Source organism: Rattus norvegicus, chromosome 5, assembly GCF_036323735.1.
Source record: "Rattus norvegicus strain BN/NHsdMcwi chromosome 5, GRCr8, whole genome shotgun sequence".
Taxonomy (NCBI): Eukaryota; Metazoa; Chordata; class Mammalia; order Rodentia; family Muridae; genus Rattus; species Rattus norvegicus.
In genome coordinates, this window is record NC_086023.1 from 124,701,354 (window position 1) to 124,719,774 (window position 18,421).

At 46.1% G+C, this 18,421-nt stretch overlaps 1 protein-coding gene across 14 annotated transcripts in view; it reads left to right on the forward strand.

The window, feature by feature from the left end:
- Dab1 (DAB adaptor protein 1) overlaps window positions 1-18,421 on the forward strand; it is a 1,121,076-nt gene that overhangs the window by 1,079,844 nt on the left and 22,811 nt on the right. For 8 of the 14 annotated variants that reach the window (XM_039109333.2, XM_039109335.2, XM_017593175.3 and 5 more), the window contains 4 exons: window positions 11,123-11,173; window positions 11,265-11,312; window positions 15,683-15,745; window positions 17,981-18,089. In XM_039109333.2, the coding sequence (XP_038965261.1) occupies window positions 11,123-11,173; window positions 11,265-11,312; window positions 15,683-15,745; window positions 17,981-18,089 (271 nt within the window). The remainder of the gene's footprint in view (window positions 1-11,122; window positions 11,174-11,264; window positions 11,313-15,682; window positions 15,746-17,980; window positions 18,090-18,421) is intronic. The other 6 variants (XM_039109337.2, XM_063287212.1, XM_039109334.2 and 3 more) reach the window with 1 other exon arrangement.

Here is an 18,421-nt window from a genome sequence, read left to right on the forward strand (position 1 = left end):
CATAAAGGAATCTTAAGTATCAAGTGGAAATACTGTTAACTTCCAGAACCTTCTGCCAGGCCAAGAAGACATTAGGCCTTGATGTTACCGCTTGACTATGGTTCCTCTGCAGTCTACATTGAATAGTTTGTGTGATTTCTTTGAGTTGAGTATATGAGTGTGTGTGAGTGTATGTGTGTGTGTTTGTGTGTGTCTGTGTGTCTGTGTATGTATGTCTGTTTATATGTGTGTATGTTCTTGGAAAACCAGAAATAACAGTGCCAACCAACCATGGCCCTACCCAACATACGTACATGGTTTTACTTAAAGACTCTCACAGAACACAGATAACATCATATAGGGAAACATGTCCATGTAAGAGCAGTTATTCCATCTCTATCTGATAGCTACACAGCCCTCCAAGGTAATCCAGGATGAGAGAACAAGCAGGAAAGGATATAAACACAGGAGTACAGGTTTCTGCATGACAAATCCACTGTCCCTGCAGGAATGTACAGTATCCTTTTTGTTATCACTGTGCAGTGTCTGCTGCATTGGACGTCACCCTCTGAAACCATTCTTGAGGCATTTATCTGTCCGCCTTTTAATCATTTATCCTTCATCTATTCCACAGGGATATTGAGTGTTTCCTGTGTTTCAGGCACTGTGTTAGAGGCAAGAGACGTACAAGTCAGCCTATGTTCTTTCTTAGAGCCAGGTCTCCTTCCATGGTAAGACCACCAACAGACAGGTAAACACAAACCTCAGGGAATGCCCCCCATAAACCAAACATGGTAGTACAGAGAGGGTCTCTCCCAAAGGTGACAACTATGCCAGGTTCTTAATTAGGACAAGAAATCAACCAGAGACAGCTTGTGCCAGGATAAGGATGGGTAAGAAAACGACCTGAGACTGGAACTAACTGGTGGGTGGAGGGGAAGTGGGGGAAGACAGGATCATAGTCTGGAACATGGCAGGACAGAAAATATGGTGCAGTAGTTCAGAACTCGTGACCTCCTATGTATGCACAGTTCCTGAGTTGGAGGAAGGGTTGGAAGTTACACCAGGTATGATGGAAAAGCCACCAGATGCACTCCTTGGTCACTTGCTGACTGTGCGTGATGAATGTGAGTTGAGAGTGGAGACAACGGTTCAGGTCAAAGGGAAGGCTGTACACAGACAGAGGCAGGCAGACCAGAATATGGTCTAGACAGCGAATCAACACTTCCACATGAATGCCTGGAGGTCCCAGCGTGGGAGGGTGGAAATGGAGGGTAATGCTATAGCAGGCATGTGTGATGCCCCCAGGACCCTATGCTGAAGGCATGTTTCCCAGAGTGGTGCTCTTGGGAGGTGGTGGTTCCCACCAGGGGTCTTGGGAGTACCAGAAGTTCCTTCACAGGGAACTGTGGAACTGTATACTCCTCTCCACTCTTACCTTTTGCTTCATGGCCATAAAGGGGTGGTTTATCTCTGTCACACAATTTATCTACAGTGGGCCATTGGTCCAAAGCAATGGGACCAATAAATCATACACAGGAACCTCTTGTGAGTCAAAACAAAACTTTTATTTATATAGATAGCTTTCTTGAGACACTGTCTCAAGACAAATGTGTAGCTCAGCTGACACATTTGTTTGTTACGTTCTTGAATGCTAGCTAGGGTCACAGGCATGTGCCATGATGCCCAGGTCTGCCTTTTCTGAGTTGGTCTTCTCAAATTCTTACTACCGTAACAGCAGGAACTAACTCACACACATAACCTGTACTTCTGCAGTTTTGGATTCTAGACATGAGTTGGCAACTGTGTACAAACCAGAAGATGAGCAAAAGCAAGTTTTGGAGATGTGATGGATGGCTTTATGTCAACTTAACACAAGTTAAAGTCATCTGAGAGGAGGAAACCTCAATTAAGGAAGTGCTTCCGTAAGACTGGGTTGTAGGCAAGCTTATAAGGCATTATCTTAGTGATTGTTAGAGGAGGGCACAGCCCATTGGGAGTGGTGGCATCCATGGACTAGTGGTCCTGGGTTCCATACGAAAGTAGGCTGATCAAGTCACAAGGAGCAAGCCAGTAAGTAGCACCCCTCCATGGCCTCAGCATCAGCTCTTGCTTTCTTACCCTGTTTGAGTTCCTGTCCTGATTCCTCCCCAACTTGCTTTTGGTTGTGGTGTTTCATTGCAGCCGTGGTACCCATTACTAAGACAGGAAGATGATATTCAACATGACCTCAGGAGATGACCATCTCCCTAATGTTACCACAAAGAAGTCAAAGGATGAGTGGACAGATTCTGTTCTGCTTTGGCTATTCCCAGTGACCGGTATTAGCTTCTGTTCTGTGAATGGCATTGTGACTGGAAACGGCACATTCTCTGTAAAAAAAAAAAAAAAAAAAGCTCAATATGGTTCCCTTGTTGTGACAGTCCCCTTACAACGACTGGAGTTAGTCACCTTCATTTTTCCCTAACCTCACTTGCTCAGAGGTGCAGTTCAAGGGCCTCTTGGTGCCTGGCTAACAGTAGACACCCAGGGCATTTTGGAGGTCGCCAGATTCATACTGTGAAAAGCAAATCCAAGAGGGAAGACCAAATAGTGAAATGAATTCCCATGTCTGTAAGCTGCCATCCCGTGGAGAAGGAGGGGAAACCATGTTGTCAGGAGCGCCTGTCAGAGCAGCAGGCAAAGGCTGCTGGCTATTTTTTCCTTTGCTGTGACATCTCTCCATTTGTGATTGCCTCTGATTTGCTCGAATTCTGCCTCTGCCACTCGGCTTGGTCTCAACTTCATCCAATATTTCTTGTTACCATTTGGGGACCATCTGGACCTCAGCAGTGGTCTCCCCAAGAAGACACAGCACTGAGGAAAGTGATGGACTCTGCTGTGTGTCCTGCCCTCTTCCTGAAAAGTGGGCCGAGAGCCTGTCAGCCTGCTGACAGGAGCCAATTTCACATTCCTGTGACTCTAATTCACTCCCTTTGCACAGTCCTGAAGCCATGCCAAAGCTTGTTAGGGGGTTTTGAAAACTCCTTGAGTTTTGTCTAATGTGGACATAGGATAATAGATTTTTAAAAGGAGAGGAGAGAAAGAAAGAAAGAGTTAGAAAGAATTAATTTCAAGCTTTTGAGAACCATTCCCCTTTGGTTTCTAGTCTTCTAAACTCCTTGGACCCGTTCAAGTCTGTTCACTCTGTCTAAAGTCATTAAAAGCAGCACGGGCATCTCTCAGCCTGTTCCTCCAGCCACAGGAGGGGTCAGGAAACTCGGTCCTTCTTATCTTCTGGCTCCTAGATGATGTCACTGGTTAGACGGTCTTCCCAGAACTCCTCAACAACTGTGCGGCCTCAGTTTCCCAGCACTCCCACCTAGGCCCATCACCAACCTCTCTTGCCATCACCACTGAAGTAGCTGCATCAACCCCAGTGCCTTTTAAGATCACAATGTTGCCACTGTCCATGGTTTGAAGTCTTCACTGCATCCAGCATCCAGATCCACCCACCTATGGAGACCGAGCTAGATGCCATGTGTTTAATGGTACAGGCAGAGGGAGGAAAGTAGTACTATGTGCTCAAAACATGTCATGCTCTTCACTGAGCACACGTGCACACATGCACTGGGCTGTGCATGAGTCATCGCATTCATGGCCATGGCACTGTGTGTGTTTCCTGGTTTCTTTTGTTCCTCTGAATGATAGAAGGGCATGACCACATCCATAGACATGTAGTGGATCCTAGATGCTCAGTGGATGGCATTCTCCACAGTCCCTTTCCTCTGTCACTGAAAATCTGCTGTTTGTGCCTCACCACAGAATCATTAGCAGCCTGGAAATGGTTCTGTAAACCTTTGCCCCACATATATTTCTAGACTGGATATGTTTTAGAAAATTTAGGCGTGAAAAACTAGAGACTCTCTTTGTCATACTCAAAAGAAACTCCATTTCACCAAACCCAGGCAGTTAGACAAAAGCTAACATTCCTCAGGAACTTGTGAAGCAGATTCCCTTTTACCAAAGGGGTCATTTCCCTTATCACCCGAAGAAGGGACAAATTTCTTATCTGTGGTGCCTAGTAGCACATCAAAGTGTGTGCTGGCTTCCATGTTCCCTCAGTATCGTGAATAGTCTTCTTTGTTTGACTAAACTTTCTCTCTCTCTCTCTCTCTCTGTGTGTGTGTGTGTGTGTGTGTGTGTGTGTGTGTGTGTGTGTGTGTGTGTATGTGTGTGTGTGTGTCCCTCTCCCTCCCTCTTCCTCTTCTTTCCCACACCCCCTCTCTCTGTGTCTCTGCTCTGCTCCTGCCTCTCTCATGACCAGGTTCAATCCACTTCTTTCTCTCTCTGCTTGAGACTCTTCCAGATGTTTCCAGCTGTTCTCCCTTATTTCTACAATAAAAACCTTCCCCATAACCATACCATAGAGTGATCATGTTTTCAGTTTATATACACTCTCTAAATTCCAAAATAGGTGTTAAATGTGGGGAGGAGAAGAAAGAAGAGAAGGGGTGTGGTAGGGCAGAGCCAGAACTTTGGTTCCTGTTCAAAACCGGGGGAAAGGTCACAAGCCTGTAGTATCTGTATCTGAAAGGCTATGTCACCTGCAGGTGACCTTGTGGTTCCCCTGGACCAGGTGTTCCCACACCTAACACCTACTCACCCTCATCTTTTTGTCACCTGTGCTACAATAAAATTCTGAAGACAACTGATATTAGAAAGAGGAAAAATAGACTTCGCTCACAGTTTTTGGAGGCTTATACTGAGTGCCCCGTGGGCCCCAGGGAAGGGACTATCAGAAAAAGTACTCACCTTGAGCAGAAGCAGAGAAAATACTGGTTGAGGCTCGCTCTCATACGACACTTAATATTGACAACTCAAAGGCTTACACAAGATCTACTAAAAGCTGCATGGGAAATACCTCAACCCTCAGTGACCTAAGGACCTCCTGGTATGGCCCTCTCTTGAGGATCCCCTCATTTCCTGCGGGGCCACCCTGGGGGTGTAGCTTTAACTACAGTAACAAACCATAACACCTGCCAACCAAAAAAAACCACTGTCTTCTGCCCTCCCTCTGTCCCTTTTTTCTAGCTTCCCTTCCTTTCCCCTACTTTCCTCATTCTCCTCCTCCCCCTTCCTATCCTCCTTTCTCTGCCCCAGCCCCTTTTCTCTCTTTCTCTTCCTTTCCTCCCTCCCCTTTCATCTCCTTCCCTTGCCCCATCTCCTTCTGTCTCCCCTTCCCTTCCCCCTCTCTTTCCCTCCCCTAATATTCTGCCCGCTCCTCTTCTCCCCTTACTTTCCTTCTACTTACATCCCTCACCTGCCCTCCCTTACTCTCCCTTTTCGGTCCCCTATATTCTATCCCTCCATCCTTTTCCCAGGAGGAATGGAACTGGCTCTCTGAGATCATGCTCTGCAGGCTGCTGTTTGCCATGCAACCCCTATCAGCCTTGTTTTCTCCCTGTGGAGATATCTAGTTCCAGGAAGTCTGGTTCCAGGATCAAAGGATCTTACCAGGAGCTTACCTGAGGATGTGGCCAGACACTGGGCAGCATTTCGTACTGAAGCTGCCATTCCTGCATCTCTTTCCACTTCTCGATGTCCTAAAACCATCCAATTCTCTTGTAAACCAACCTGTGCTTTTAAGTGCTAGCACATCAGGTTTTCTTCACAAGAGAGGAAAGTGAGAAGAAAAAGAATGTAGTGTCAGACTTTGCCAGGGCCACCCCACTCCTTCACTTAGTGCTCTGGGGTCACTCAGTGTCCTCGTGAGTTTGGTCTCCTTCAGCCTTCTTCCTAATGCCAGCACAGTCAAGCCAGGCGTGGTAGTACACACCTGTCACCCCAGCACTCAGGTCTTGGAAGGTAGAGGCAGGAGATTACCACATTCTACACCATTCCAGAACAAAATAGGGCAAGACCCTGTGTGTCAAAAGTCTCAGAAGAGCAACAACAGCAACAAAGTCCAACTTCAAGGAAGTGAGGTGTAAATGTTTTCTTGTCTGAGGGACTGCACACATAGCCTACCATATGCTCTTTGAGGGAGGATGCCGTGTTCATTACTGCATTCAGGTATGTTCCATCGAGCTTCCAGACATTCCTCACGACTTTCCTAAAACAATACCTGGAGGAAGAAGACCTTTTGGCTGCAAAAAGGATGCCCAGCATGGGGTACTTAGACACCAGTTTTCAACCATTCCAAAGCCAAGTCCTCACACCAGCTCCAGACCCTCCATTAAGCCACAGCACTGAGTCTAGCAGGAGTCGAGCTTACATCTCATAAGGCCTGGCACACTTGGGTAGTAAGTGGAGTTCTGTTTCATTTGACTGTTGATGAGGCTTCATGAATTTCCACTTGAAACATGAATCTTAACTTGCTTCATGAATTTCCATTTGAAACTTCCCTTAAAAAGACCCACAAGCCTCTGGCTCTGGCTTAGCTGAGACAATGAGAAAACTTTGATCCAGAAGTTGCTCGCTATCATGGCAAACTGAACTTGGTGATTTCGTGGTACTCTCTAGACATAACAAGGAACTAATTTCTCACAAAGAAAGTTTCCAGTCAGTTTAAATGTTCTTCAAAAGAACAGAAGAAAGTGCACAAGGAAGGACGTGTCTGTCGTTCAGAAAGGGGCCAGCACTGGAAGCATGGCTGATTGTTTACTTTCTCATGCATTTTCTGTCTAGTTGTGCTGGCTCCTGCAGTTGTAACTTGTGATTATTTAAGATAAAAGTAATCCAAACTAAGTTTTACAATTCAGTCCCATTAAACATTTCTGTGGTACCCAGCATACACCTCCCACCAGCTTGGACGGGTACAGGACTCTCCATCATCATAGAAAATTCTACCAGACAGTGCTGCTCTGGGGAGGAATCGCATGCCAACATAGTAGTTCACCATCCTCTTCTAGCTGCCCCCACGCTGTTGTTCACTTCCCAAGCAAAGCCTTTCTTGACTGTCTCCTAGGAAGTGGAAAACGGCCCACTCTCCTCTTTGCTACAAGTGGTGCAAAGCATAAGCTACTAGATATCTCATGAGAATTAGTCTTAATTAGCGTGTGCCTTGCTTGTTAAATCACGCACTTGGGAAAGTAGCATGCATTCGGGTGCTGACAATCACTAGGCCTCCTTAATACTACCCACCTGTGCACAGTTACAAATCACTTAAGTTAATCCATTTCTCCTGGGCCATCTAAATGGATAATCGAATTGATTCTTTTGCAGCCTTGGCGTAGGTCCTAGCTTAGATCTAAAAGCCTTGTCCCATCCCATATGCACATTTCTGTCCACCTCCTATGACAAGGACTACACCTCATGGCCCTGCAGAGAGCACGGACCATATATTAGTCATCATTGTGTCTCCAGTACCTGTCTAGGTCCTAGCAGGTGGGAAACCCACCAGCAATGTTTGTTGAAGGCCTTAATTAATCCATTACCTAATCAATCAAGATGCCTTTGGTTCTCCCAGTAGGATGCTCACTGATTATTCCTGAAGAGAATCCATTCCCCAGCACAGCAATTTGAAAAGCCAGCTGCACATCAGAGTCACTGAGGAACTGTGGAAACCTGGCAAAACCACCACCTGCCACTCTGCCTCCAGCAGAATCCCATAGCAGAGGCTGGGGCTCAGGTCTCAGAGTTTTATAAATGCCTCCCCATGGGATTGTGTTATGCAGCCCAAGATTACATTGTAAACCATGGCAAGTTCCTGACTTGTCAGCCATAAATATGATTTCCTCCTTTTTGATGTTTGTACCCCACAGCCTTTCTTGCCCACTGTCATTTTTACTGCACAAGGACCATCACTCTGATCTCCCTTCTCCTCCAATGCCCAGTGTAGAGCCATCATTCCCCTGCCATGGGAAAGGAAACTCCCCATGCGACCTTTATTTCAGTGTCTTCTTCAAGAGTCAGGATAGAACTATATGACACAGTGAGGGAGAATAAAGTCCCTGAAATCTCTCCTCAGAATGCTGAGGTCCTGGTATGGGTTGTCCCTGCTGAGTTTTTAAAAAAGCAAAATACAAAGCAAATAGGGGGAAAATGCCAGAAGAAAAGTCAAGAATTGAAGATAACTGGTAAGCCAAGCCAAAAGTCTTGTATTAGGTGTGGGTAAAGCAAGTGCTAGGTGGGTTCCAAGCGAAGGATTCCAGACCCTAGACATGAGTCTTAGTTGGGGAATGGGGCACTGGTTAGAAATACCTCTCCACTGGCCAGATGGAGTGCACTGTCACCTAAGTTCACACCAGACAGGAGGAAGGAGTCTGGAGTGTTGACCAAGCCAGAGTCTGAAGACAGCAGCAGACTAGAGGTATCAGAGATATGACTAGAAAGAAGACGATCTGGTGAAACTGCCTAGGAACAAGACCAGGGCGTTGGGGGAATGGAGTCAAGAACAGACCGAAGTTTCCTTATTCTAGTTCCCAACATCAAGTAACAATAGTTTTCCCAGGTTAAGAAAACATGTGTTGAATATGTCGTTAAAATGAGCCAAGATAGGAGAAGGTATAAAATGTGTGATTTATTGAGCATCTGTCTACACTGTGCCTGATACCATACAAAGCTATGCACACTTATCAGTAAGACTCAAAGAGTAACTACTACCTAGAAATGGCGAAAAGTGAGCATCCTTGAGATTCACAGCCATGTGCCCGAGAGGTGGCACGACCAGTGTGACTCCTAGGACACATACTTGACCAGATACCTAGACTGAACTTCCTCTGGATGTATAGAAGTCACTCAATACGTCTCACCTGTGCAGTTCCCCAGAGGCCATGCTGATGCTAGAGGTCCTCCCACATTTTCATTATGTGGGACATGGTGAGGCTTTTATGAGACTCCACCACAGGCTGTTTTTCAAATTTATTTAATTCATCCATCATGTTCTGAAGCCATTTGCTTTTTTATATTGGACAGATGTAATGAGATTTTGGACACTAAAAAATGTTTTTATTAAAAGTTATGACCCAGAGCTAGTTGGTAGGGGCCTGGCCATAAATCCCCAGGAGTATGTGAATTTATAAGGGATGTAGCGACATAACCTTAACCTTCTGGGCCACACCACAGATTACATGGTCTCCCGGCTACAGCCATCTTCCCACCACCCCACACACCTGTAGCTAAATAGCAATAGTAATTATCAATGCCAATAGTAGTAGATGTAGTATTTCTGTAGTTATTGCACATGGCAACTTTTCATCTTGTCGTTGCCACAGGTGAGTCATGGTGAGCTAGACGCTGGTAGGGACAGATGACAGAATCTACTGACGTTTGTTCTAAATGACAGTGGTCCTAGGCACGTTGATTCTCCCTCCCCAGTCCACATCCTGTGTCTGGGAATGAAGGAATTAGCAGTCATAATTTCTGTGGAGAGAGTGAAGACGATTTGGCAAACAAACATTATTCTAAGACTGGACCAAGCCCTACTCAAAATTAGGAAGCCTTGTCATCTTTCTGCTCATGCGCAATGACTTGATTTGAATGCCAATAGGCACAGATGCTATTAGCATTGAGCTACTTGGAAATTATCCAAAGAATAATTAGCTTGTATGTATAGACTAAAACAAGGTTATTAAAATATGCATGTGGGGTAGATATTATACATTTCGTATAATACATGATATATACAATAGAATTAAAAGTTAAGAGAACAGTTAGTCTTGGCCAGCTGCCAGCCACTTGTTAAAACATGGATTCATTCATTTCTGTTGGGCAATGCTGTGTATTAGACCCAGGGGATCTGCTGGGCATTGGGAATAAGTTACACGCGTGAAAGAACCTGCTATAGAACCTCGGCTGAAGCACTGAGGACTCTAAGAAGGACTTTATATCAGTGGTGGCAGCTACCTGGGCTTAGGAAAATAGGGAGCACTGATCTTACTGGGATAAGAAGAGGTGGTTGAGCGAAGAGAAAGGCTGGCACAAAAGACAGGCACAACTGGTTGTCTTTGTTGTTGTTGTTGTTGATGATGATGATGATGATGGTTGTGGTGGTGGTGATGATGATGGTGGTGGTGATGGTGGTGGTGGTGATGATGATGATGGTGGTGGTGGTGATGATGATGATGGTGATGATGGTGGTGGTGATGATGGTGGTGGTGATGATGGTGGTGGTGGTGGTGGTGATGGTGGTGGTGATGATGATGATGGTGGTGGTGGTGATGATGATGGTGGTGGTGATTATGATGATGATGGTGGTGGTGATGATGGTGGTGGTGGTGGTGGTGATGATGATGGTTGTGGTGGTGGTGGTGATGATGATGGTAGTGGTGATGATGATGGTGGTGGTGATGATGATGATGGTGGTGGTGATGATGATGATGGTGGTGGTGATGATGATGATGATGGTGGTGGTGATGATGATGGTGGTGGTGATTATGATGATGGTGGTGGTGATGGTGGTGGTGGTGGTGGTGATGATGATGATGGTGGTGGTGATGATGATGGTGGTGGTGGTGGTGATGATGGTGGTGGTGATGATGATGGTGGTGGTGGTGGTGGTGGTGGTGGTGATGATGATGGTGGTGGTGGTGGTGATGATGATGGTGGTGGTGGTGATGATGATGATGGTGGTGGTGGTGATGATGATGGTGGTTGTGGTGGTGGTGATGGTGGTGGTGATGATGATGATGATGGTGGTGGTGGTGGTGATGATGATGGTGGTGGTGATGATGATGGTGGTGGTGGTGATGATGGTGGTGGTGGTGTGATGATGATGATGAGAGAGTATAAATATGAAAATGTAATAATGGACCCCATTATTTTGTATACCATAAATAACTAAATAAGCAATAAAAACAGTCAAGTTTGGCAAAAGTTACGCGATGCCACATCTTCATTTTCAAAGAAGACTGCTCAATGTAGACACGTTGGCTCTTATCTCTGTGCCTAGCTGAGTGGGGTGCATAGTCGCAGGAAGATGGACTGTAGACTTACAGACACGCTGCTGCTGTTGCTGCTGTATCTCCCAATCAGGCCTATGCTTTATCATCTGCTTATGCTGGAAACACATCCCAGGCTTTTCACCATACATCAGAGTCGGCTCCCGCCTACTGAGACCATGGGAGTGTAAACCATGGCTGCCGTCATCATTAAACCCATAAATCCATGTCATTTGTGCGTCATTCCCTCCATCCTCATTCATCATCCCTTGCACTTGCAGAATAGCCAGCCGCTGGAGGATTTCGAAGCGCGCTTTGCTGCAGCCACGCCGGTAAGACTGAGAGGGCCTTGTCTGTTTAACTGTCTCGTGTTGTCGGACCATCACTCATTCTATGCTCATCCATCATGCCTTGTGGTTGCAGAACGGAAACCTGTCAATGGACTTTGATGAGCTTCTTGAGGCAACCAAGGTGAGTCGGCCAGGGTCCTGTTAATTTAGAGTTCTTCTGCTTGTCCTCATGTGTCCCATGGTGTCCTCATCTACCTGCATAAATGGTGACTGTCCTACTCTCTGCTACTGCAGTAGGTGCCCATTGCAATGTTCACAGGAATACTAAAGGTGCTGTGAGGTTCAGTAGGAAGAGTGTGTGTACAAATGGTGTGTGTGTGTGTGTGTGTGTGTGTGTGTGTGTGTGTGTGTGTGTGTGGTATGGGAGTGTGTGTGTGTATGTCTGTGTATCTGTGTCTCTGTATGTGGTGGGTGGTGGGTAAGTGTATATGTATATGAGTGTGTGTGTGTGTGTGTGTGTGTGTGAGAGAGAGAGAGAGAGAGAGAGAGAGAGAGAGAGAGAGAGAGAAGGGATATTGAAAAGGTAACATCACCCATTAGTTTCATTCAACCAGTATTTTAGAGGTCTCCTAGCACATCCTAGTTATACTGATGGGGAAAAGTACAACACAGTCTTTGCGCCCTGAGAGAAAGATAAGAAGACAGTGGGGGAAAGGCGTGACTGACTGGAAAAAGCTCATGCAGAGGCCTGAAGATGTGTCACCTTTCAGATCCACTGGACTCTGTGCCCCTTAGCACCGTGAGGACTGACTGTGTATGTTTGGCTTCCATAAAGCATCCAGCTCGTGAACATAGGGGCAAGAGCATGATGTCCTTAGGTCTGTGTCCTGGCTCTTGGCAAAGTAGCCAGCGCATGATTGGAATTCCTACACAGTTCTTGAAGGGTTCCAGGATCTCCTGTTGCCAAAACATAGGGAATGAGCCTGTGAGAGAATGCATTATGGAGGTCAACCCATGGCATCTCATCCCTCAACTGTCTCACCTCACCACAGTCATGTTGAAAGAAGGAATAGGGCACTAATCTTGAAGCAGCTGTACAGTGCACCATACACTTGGGAAACTATCACTTATTTAAATTAAAGTGGCTGGGCTAGGGCCAGGGCCAAGTCTGATGGGAGATATCAAAGGGATGGACCCAAACCTCTCAATGCCTTGATTTCTCCAACACTGGTCTTGGCAGCCTTAGCATCACTCCACCTACTGCTGCAAAGTACCCAGTATCTTCTAAAAGAAATGCATCTGCACCTAGAGCTACCCCTCCACCAGAAGGCCTTTGAAATGCTAGTGTTGGTAGGTAATTCTTTGTCTGGAGCAAACATCTCCAGCTGCTGCAAATGGCCTTCCATGGGTGTGCACCATAGCAGGTCTCTTGGAAACCATAGCTTCTAGTTGGAAGATGTCTTAGAGCTCACTACCACATTAAGAAATGTTGAGCAGGGACTGGTGAATCAGCAGACAGACTTTGAAAAGGTGTGGTTGCTATACAGGTCAGTGCATCCAATCTCCCGTCCCCGTCCCTTACCTCAGCCTCAAGTTAAGGCATCTGTTAAGTGCGGACTGTGACAATGGAGCTGACTTTCCTGGGCTCAGGCAGTGTCAGACATGATGATAATGTATGGGAATGCTTATTGTAAGCTGTAAAGTGTTTTACAAATGTGAACTCTTAGCTTTATTCTCTTGAGGCCTTTAACATGATGGATGAGGACAGTATTTTCAGATATTTTCAGTTGGAACATGGTTTATTAGGTTACAAATAAGCGGCTGGGGTTCACATCGGGGAGGGCTGTGAAAATAGATACTATTCCTGATTCTCAATCATACATGGTTATTCAGATTATTTTTAATTTTATGGCCCAAGAACCCCCTTTTTCTATAAAATTTAATTAACTCAGGGTTCTATTTAAACAGCAAATCCAATGAAACGAAATAACAGCCTATGTTTTATGCCTCCCCATGTTTTTCTCGTTTAATCCTTGAGTGAAAATCATTTGGCAAGAGGAAGGGCTATATCTCAAGAAAGAAGGTTATTTTAAAAGTTGTGCTTAAGGAGAAAATTAGCCAATAAATTATCTTTACGATGTTAGTAAAAGTATGCCACGAGTTCAACACACTTGAGATGTAAATTGTGTGACTTAATTATTAACTTCATTTTAATATTTTCCCAACGCTCAAAATAGTCCTGAGCCATTTTATAAGCATGGAGTTCCAGACTCCAGGAAGCTCAGAAGCTTCAGTTGAATTCATTAGGCAGAATCAGTCTTTATATGCAGCAGGAGAGGGACCAAAGGGCAGCCTTCACCCTATCAGGTGACATGTTGTTGGCATGCCAAAAAAGGCTTGCAGAGGAAAAAACAAGAGTCCAGATTTAGGAGCACATGCTACACGCCAGCTGCCACGTGTATATCAGTGGCTGGACTCACTGTTTGAGAGGGAAGGTGTTAGGGGAGTCAGTGGGGAAGACTGAAATGTACACAAATGGCTCAGATAGCCTCTGCCAGTCCCTCGCCATGTCCTCCCTCAGGAGGTCCATGCTGGTAGCAACAAACGGCTTCTGCCCTCCTCCAGTGCTCCTCCTGGCTCTTAGAGTTCCATAGTCTTCCACTTCTTTGTCACCAGGCTAACTGTACCTCTCCTGCTAGACTTTAGAGTCAGGCTGTTTCCTTTGGAAAACTCTGACTAAATTCTCTGCCCCTAGCTGACTAGGCTCCAGTTTCCCAACAGAGACTTTGGTCACCCTTTCTGTCCTATAACCCTGAAGGGATCTGCGTCTGTGAATCACCATCCCCGAACAGACCGTCCATTGCCTGCAGTTAGGACTTGACAGTTCTCCTTTCCATGCCCCTAACACCAAGTACAGTGTCCAGCACCTTATGCTTCTTCAAGATTCGTGAGAAGAATGTTGCATACTTCAGAGGAAACAAACCCCTCGGTGTGTGCCAGGTACTGTCGTGGAGTCTGAGAGCCCAAGGGGAAGGATTGAAGTGGCGCTCACACAGCTGAGCGTCATTCTTGTCCAGGAAAACACTCTTGGCCAAGTTTAGCCAAAGAAGCTCTGCTACTAAGAGCATCCCTTGTCAGAAATGCTTGGGAGCAAATGTGGTTTGGGTTTTGAGGTTGGGACATATTCAGAATAACACACCTTGGAGATGGGACCAAAGCCTAAACACCAAATACCTTTCTACTTCATATATACTTCTACTCATAACTTCATTCTCTCTCTCCCTCCCCCTCCCTCCCTTTTCCTCTCTCCCTTCCTTTCTTTCCCTCCCTCCCTCCCCCCACCTCTCTTCTCTGTGTTTAGTGTGCTAGCAATTTTTTTTACCATGACCCTTATCAGGGATCAGGTATAGATTATCCATTTGTGGCATCATATCAACACTCAGAATGCTTGAGATTTGGAATATTTGAGGTTTACAGCTCTCAGACTAGATGATAAATCTCTAACATCAACTCTGTCACCAAGCTTGGACAGTGAACCAACATACATACCCAACAGTGGGACCTTTGAACTCAAAGCTGGCTCACTCTGCAGAAGCAATAGTCATTTCTTTTTTGGTATGAATCCTAGAGATCCAACTACGAGCAAGTTGGAACTGGATGTCTGCATGGGGACCAGAGTAGCAGTGCAGGCAGCCTCTTCTTGTGCCTTCTGTTGACTGGTTCTTGCCATTGCCTGCACTGGGAGCCCTCACTTACGATGAGAAGATGAGTGGGAAGTAGGTTTTACTCAGTGGATAGCTTCACACAAAGTGTGTGACTATATGCTTTGCATAATTAAGTCAGGGCATTTGGTTCCTGGCCAAAGAATCCCTATGGTCTCTGAAGCTAAAGTGTATGCAGATTAATTTCTAAGTGTATCTTAAAAGGGTTCTTCTGCTCTTCTGGTCAGGCTTTTTCACACCCCCTGTATGATGGATAGGAAGATGGATGGAGCTGTGTCTGTAGGCATGGAGTTCCTGGGAGTGATTGATAGTGTGTATACTAGTCTGCTTTTGATTCCTTTCCTGGTATTCAATGAAATGTTTTCTTTTCATCCAGCCACATTTTTATATCCCAAAGACAGACTTCGAGGGCAATACATATTTGACTGTATGCTCTCTGTACAGAAATTTCAAGTCCTGACCTGGATGACTTTGATGTCACCTCTATGGGAATATATTTCTTTACGAAACAGTGTGGCTAAGGGATCCTGCCTCTCAGGGATAATGCTGTTGGGAGCATTAAGTGAGAAAGGACCTCATAGTCATCCCTTGCCATTCTTACAGGTGGGTGGCTTTTGGACAGGTGGTTCCACTCTTGAGAGAAACAATTTGTAGGATTGCATTTCTGTCTATGGACTTGGAACTATGAAGTGTAGTAGGCAGTGACTAGCCTTATGATTTCCTTGGTAGCAACAGAGAAAAGGGGTGGTTATTCTCAAGATATAACATCCTAAAGCAAGCCCAGCAACATCCCTCTCGTGCTTACATGATTCCTTTTGTGTCTTTCCAGGCTGTGACCCAACTAGAACTTTTTGGAGACATGTCCACCCCTCCTGATATAACCTCTCCCCCCGTAAGTATGCCCCACCCTCCGAACCCTGCTGCCTGGCCCTTCTTTCACCAGTCACACAGAGACTCAATGTGGGCTTTGGTGAGGGAGCCTGGCTGGTAAATTTCCACTCTGGCGCTTGCAAGCTGAGCTGTGTTATTTGGGTTTTTCAACTAATGCTCCTGAACCTTGGGCTCCTCTACTATGAAAAAGGAATTAGAATCGATGTCTCTGATTTGAGGAACCAAAGCAACCACGGGACATTGCCTGTGACTTCCCCTTAAGGCTCTAAGAATGGAGACTGGAAAGATACATAGTTCACACTTACCAAGGGTGGATAGCTGAGCTGAGAATATGGACACAAAACTCAACATGGCAGGAAGCATGAGCAGGCATGTGTCACATGGGCCCAGTCCCCCACAGCATAAGCAAGGAAGTCCTTTCTGTTCCATCCTTCTCTTTCCCTCTCTGCTTCCTTTTTCTTCCTCCCACTTTGCTGTGCCCACCCCCTTGCCTTCCTGCCTTGGAAAGTATGACCCATGCCTCCCTGAGCCAGTTATGAAGCTCTGGGTTCACAGGCACAGCTCAGTAAGGGCATCCATGACACTACTTGCAAGGTGATTGAGATGTCATAGAACCTTCCTTTGAAAGTACAAATTCAAAAAGAAATAGAGAAGGAGAAGAAAGAAAGAAGATTGAATTGAAAACAAAGCAAAATAGAACCTTAGTACTAGACCCTTTGATAAGCAGTCTTGTCACTGCAATTGCTACAGCAATGAATGCATGCCCTCTTCAGCCCCTCCCCTGCCTGCTCCCCAGAGTTGTGGAGATAGAGAGAGAGCCAGGCTACACCAACAGAAGCTGGTGGGAAAGGATGGCTCCTCCCAGCACCACACAGTTGTGCAAACAGAGTGCCATAGTTCATTGGTGGGATGCACCTCACAGAGAAAGAGCTGTGGTCTCACCACCGAGGACAGATGGTCTGAGACCTTGCAGCCCACAGCTGCCACTTGGGAATTCAGGCACAGCTGCCCTGCTCCCAACCCCTGATGTCCATTGCAACCTTGTCTTGTTCCCAGAGAAGCCAGTCCACTCTCATAAGCCTTTCACTCTCCAGCCCCCGAAGTACATAATAGCTAGGTTAGAGAACAGGCAAGAGTGGGCCTGATGGGCTCTTCCTTACCCCCTGCATTGTACAGATGAGCAAACTGAGACCTGAGGAGGACATGTGACTTCTTCATGGCTGTGTGGGGGTGGGGGTGGGGGGTGGGCTGTTCTGACGATGTGCAAAAATGCTTAACGCAGCAGCTCAGGGCTATGTTTCTGGCCCTGAACCCAAGTGCAATCCAAATGGGTATTTAGTAATCTTCAGAACAATGCCATTCGTCCCGGAAGCTGACGGTCTAAAAATGGCCCTGTCTAATTACCATGGTTTCAGAATTAATTGCTTGCCCCAGTCTGTTCCAAGGGAGGAGGCGGGGACCAACAAGATATTATGGTATCATGCAGACTTACACTGTAGGCAAAAGCCTACAGTTAGCAGGAGTGGACATTCTTATTTTGATAACTTCCCCCCAGCTATCAAAGGGGGTAAGGGGGACCCAGCACTTCATCCAGCTGACCTTTCTGGAGTTGCAACTGAGGTCAGACTGAGGCTAGAAGTTTTCAGATACGCTACTGTGGTTTGTCTTTGTGAAAATATTTCCTTCTCTTTTGCAAGAATTTGTAAGGTTCCAAGACACATAGGCCTGCACTCTATCCGTTCCTCAAGCTTTCTTTGTTTATTTAGCCAGCTGTCTACTGACCACCTAATAAATGACAGTATTTAACAGGGAACACAGTAGGGTTCAAGTGGGAATACTTCAGATTGAATTGGGTACTTGCAAGTGGTGAAAGTCATATATGATGGAGTAAGTTGGTAGCCTGAAAAAAATCCCAGAAGTAGGGGCTCAAACGAATAATCATACTTCCCATCATGTGCTGAGCATCGACTGTATGTGCATGCACAGTGCTTAAGAAAAACTGAATAAAATTAATCGTTTAGATGCATTGTTTCATTTAGTCCCCATAGCAGCTCATTTACCCTCCCCCCCCCAACTCCAGGGGAGAGGTAGAATAATGTTTCTGTCATCAGCCAGTGGAGCACATAAGTGACTTGGATGGTTTCTGGTTTTAGCAACACCCACCTTACTCCCCTTATCTATGTGGCCTTCTGAGCAGGTCTCATGCATCTGGTCCCCTCCCCTCTCTGTCTCACAGACTCCTGCAACCCCAGGTGATGCCTTTCTCCCGGCGCCATCCCAGACACTTCCGGGGAGTGCAGATGTGTTTGGCTCTATGTCTTTTGGCACTGCTGCTGTACCCTCAGGTAAGCCCACCTTCCTCCCTTCTACTTTCTGTGGACCTCAGACAACTAACTGAACCAGTACCAAATACACTTAGAACACCTGAGGAGCCCTGTTCTCTCCTGTGGCTTACCAAGAGATACGAGGCAGCCATGTCGGTGGACAGGTGGTCAAACACAAGGCTGCGGGTGCTGATGCTGGGAATTCTGGGACGGCTTCCTTCCACCTAGAAAATTCCAGACTCAAGGTTTTTGAGAAACATGGCACCATGCACATAGCCATACAAATCCGTGCAGGTCTATTTCTTCCCCATCACTTTACCCAGAGGCAGGAAAGATGGTGCAAAGGAAAGAGG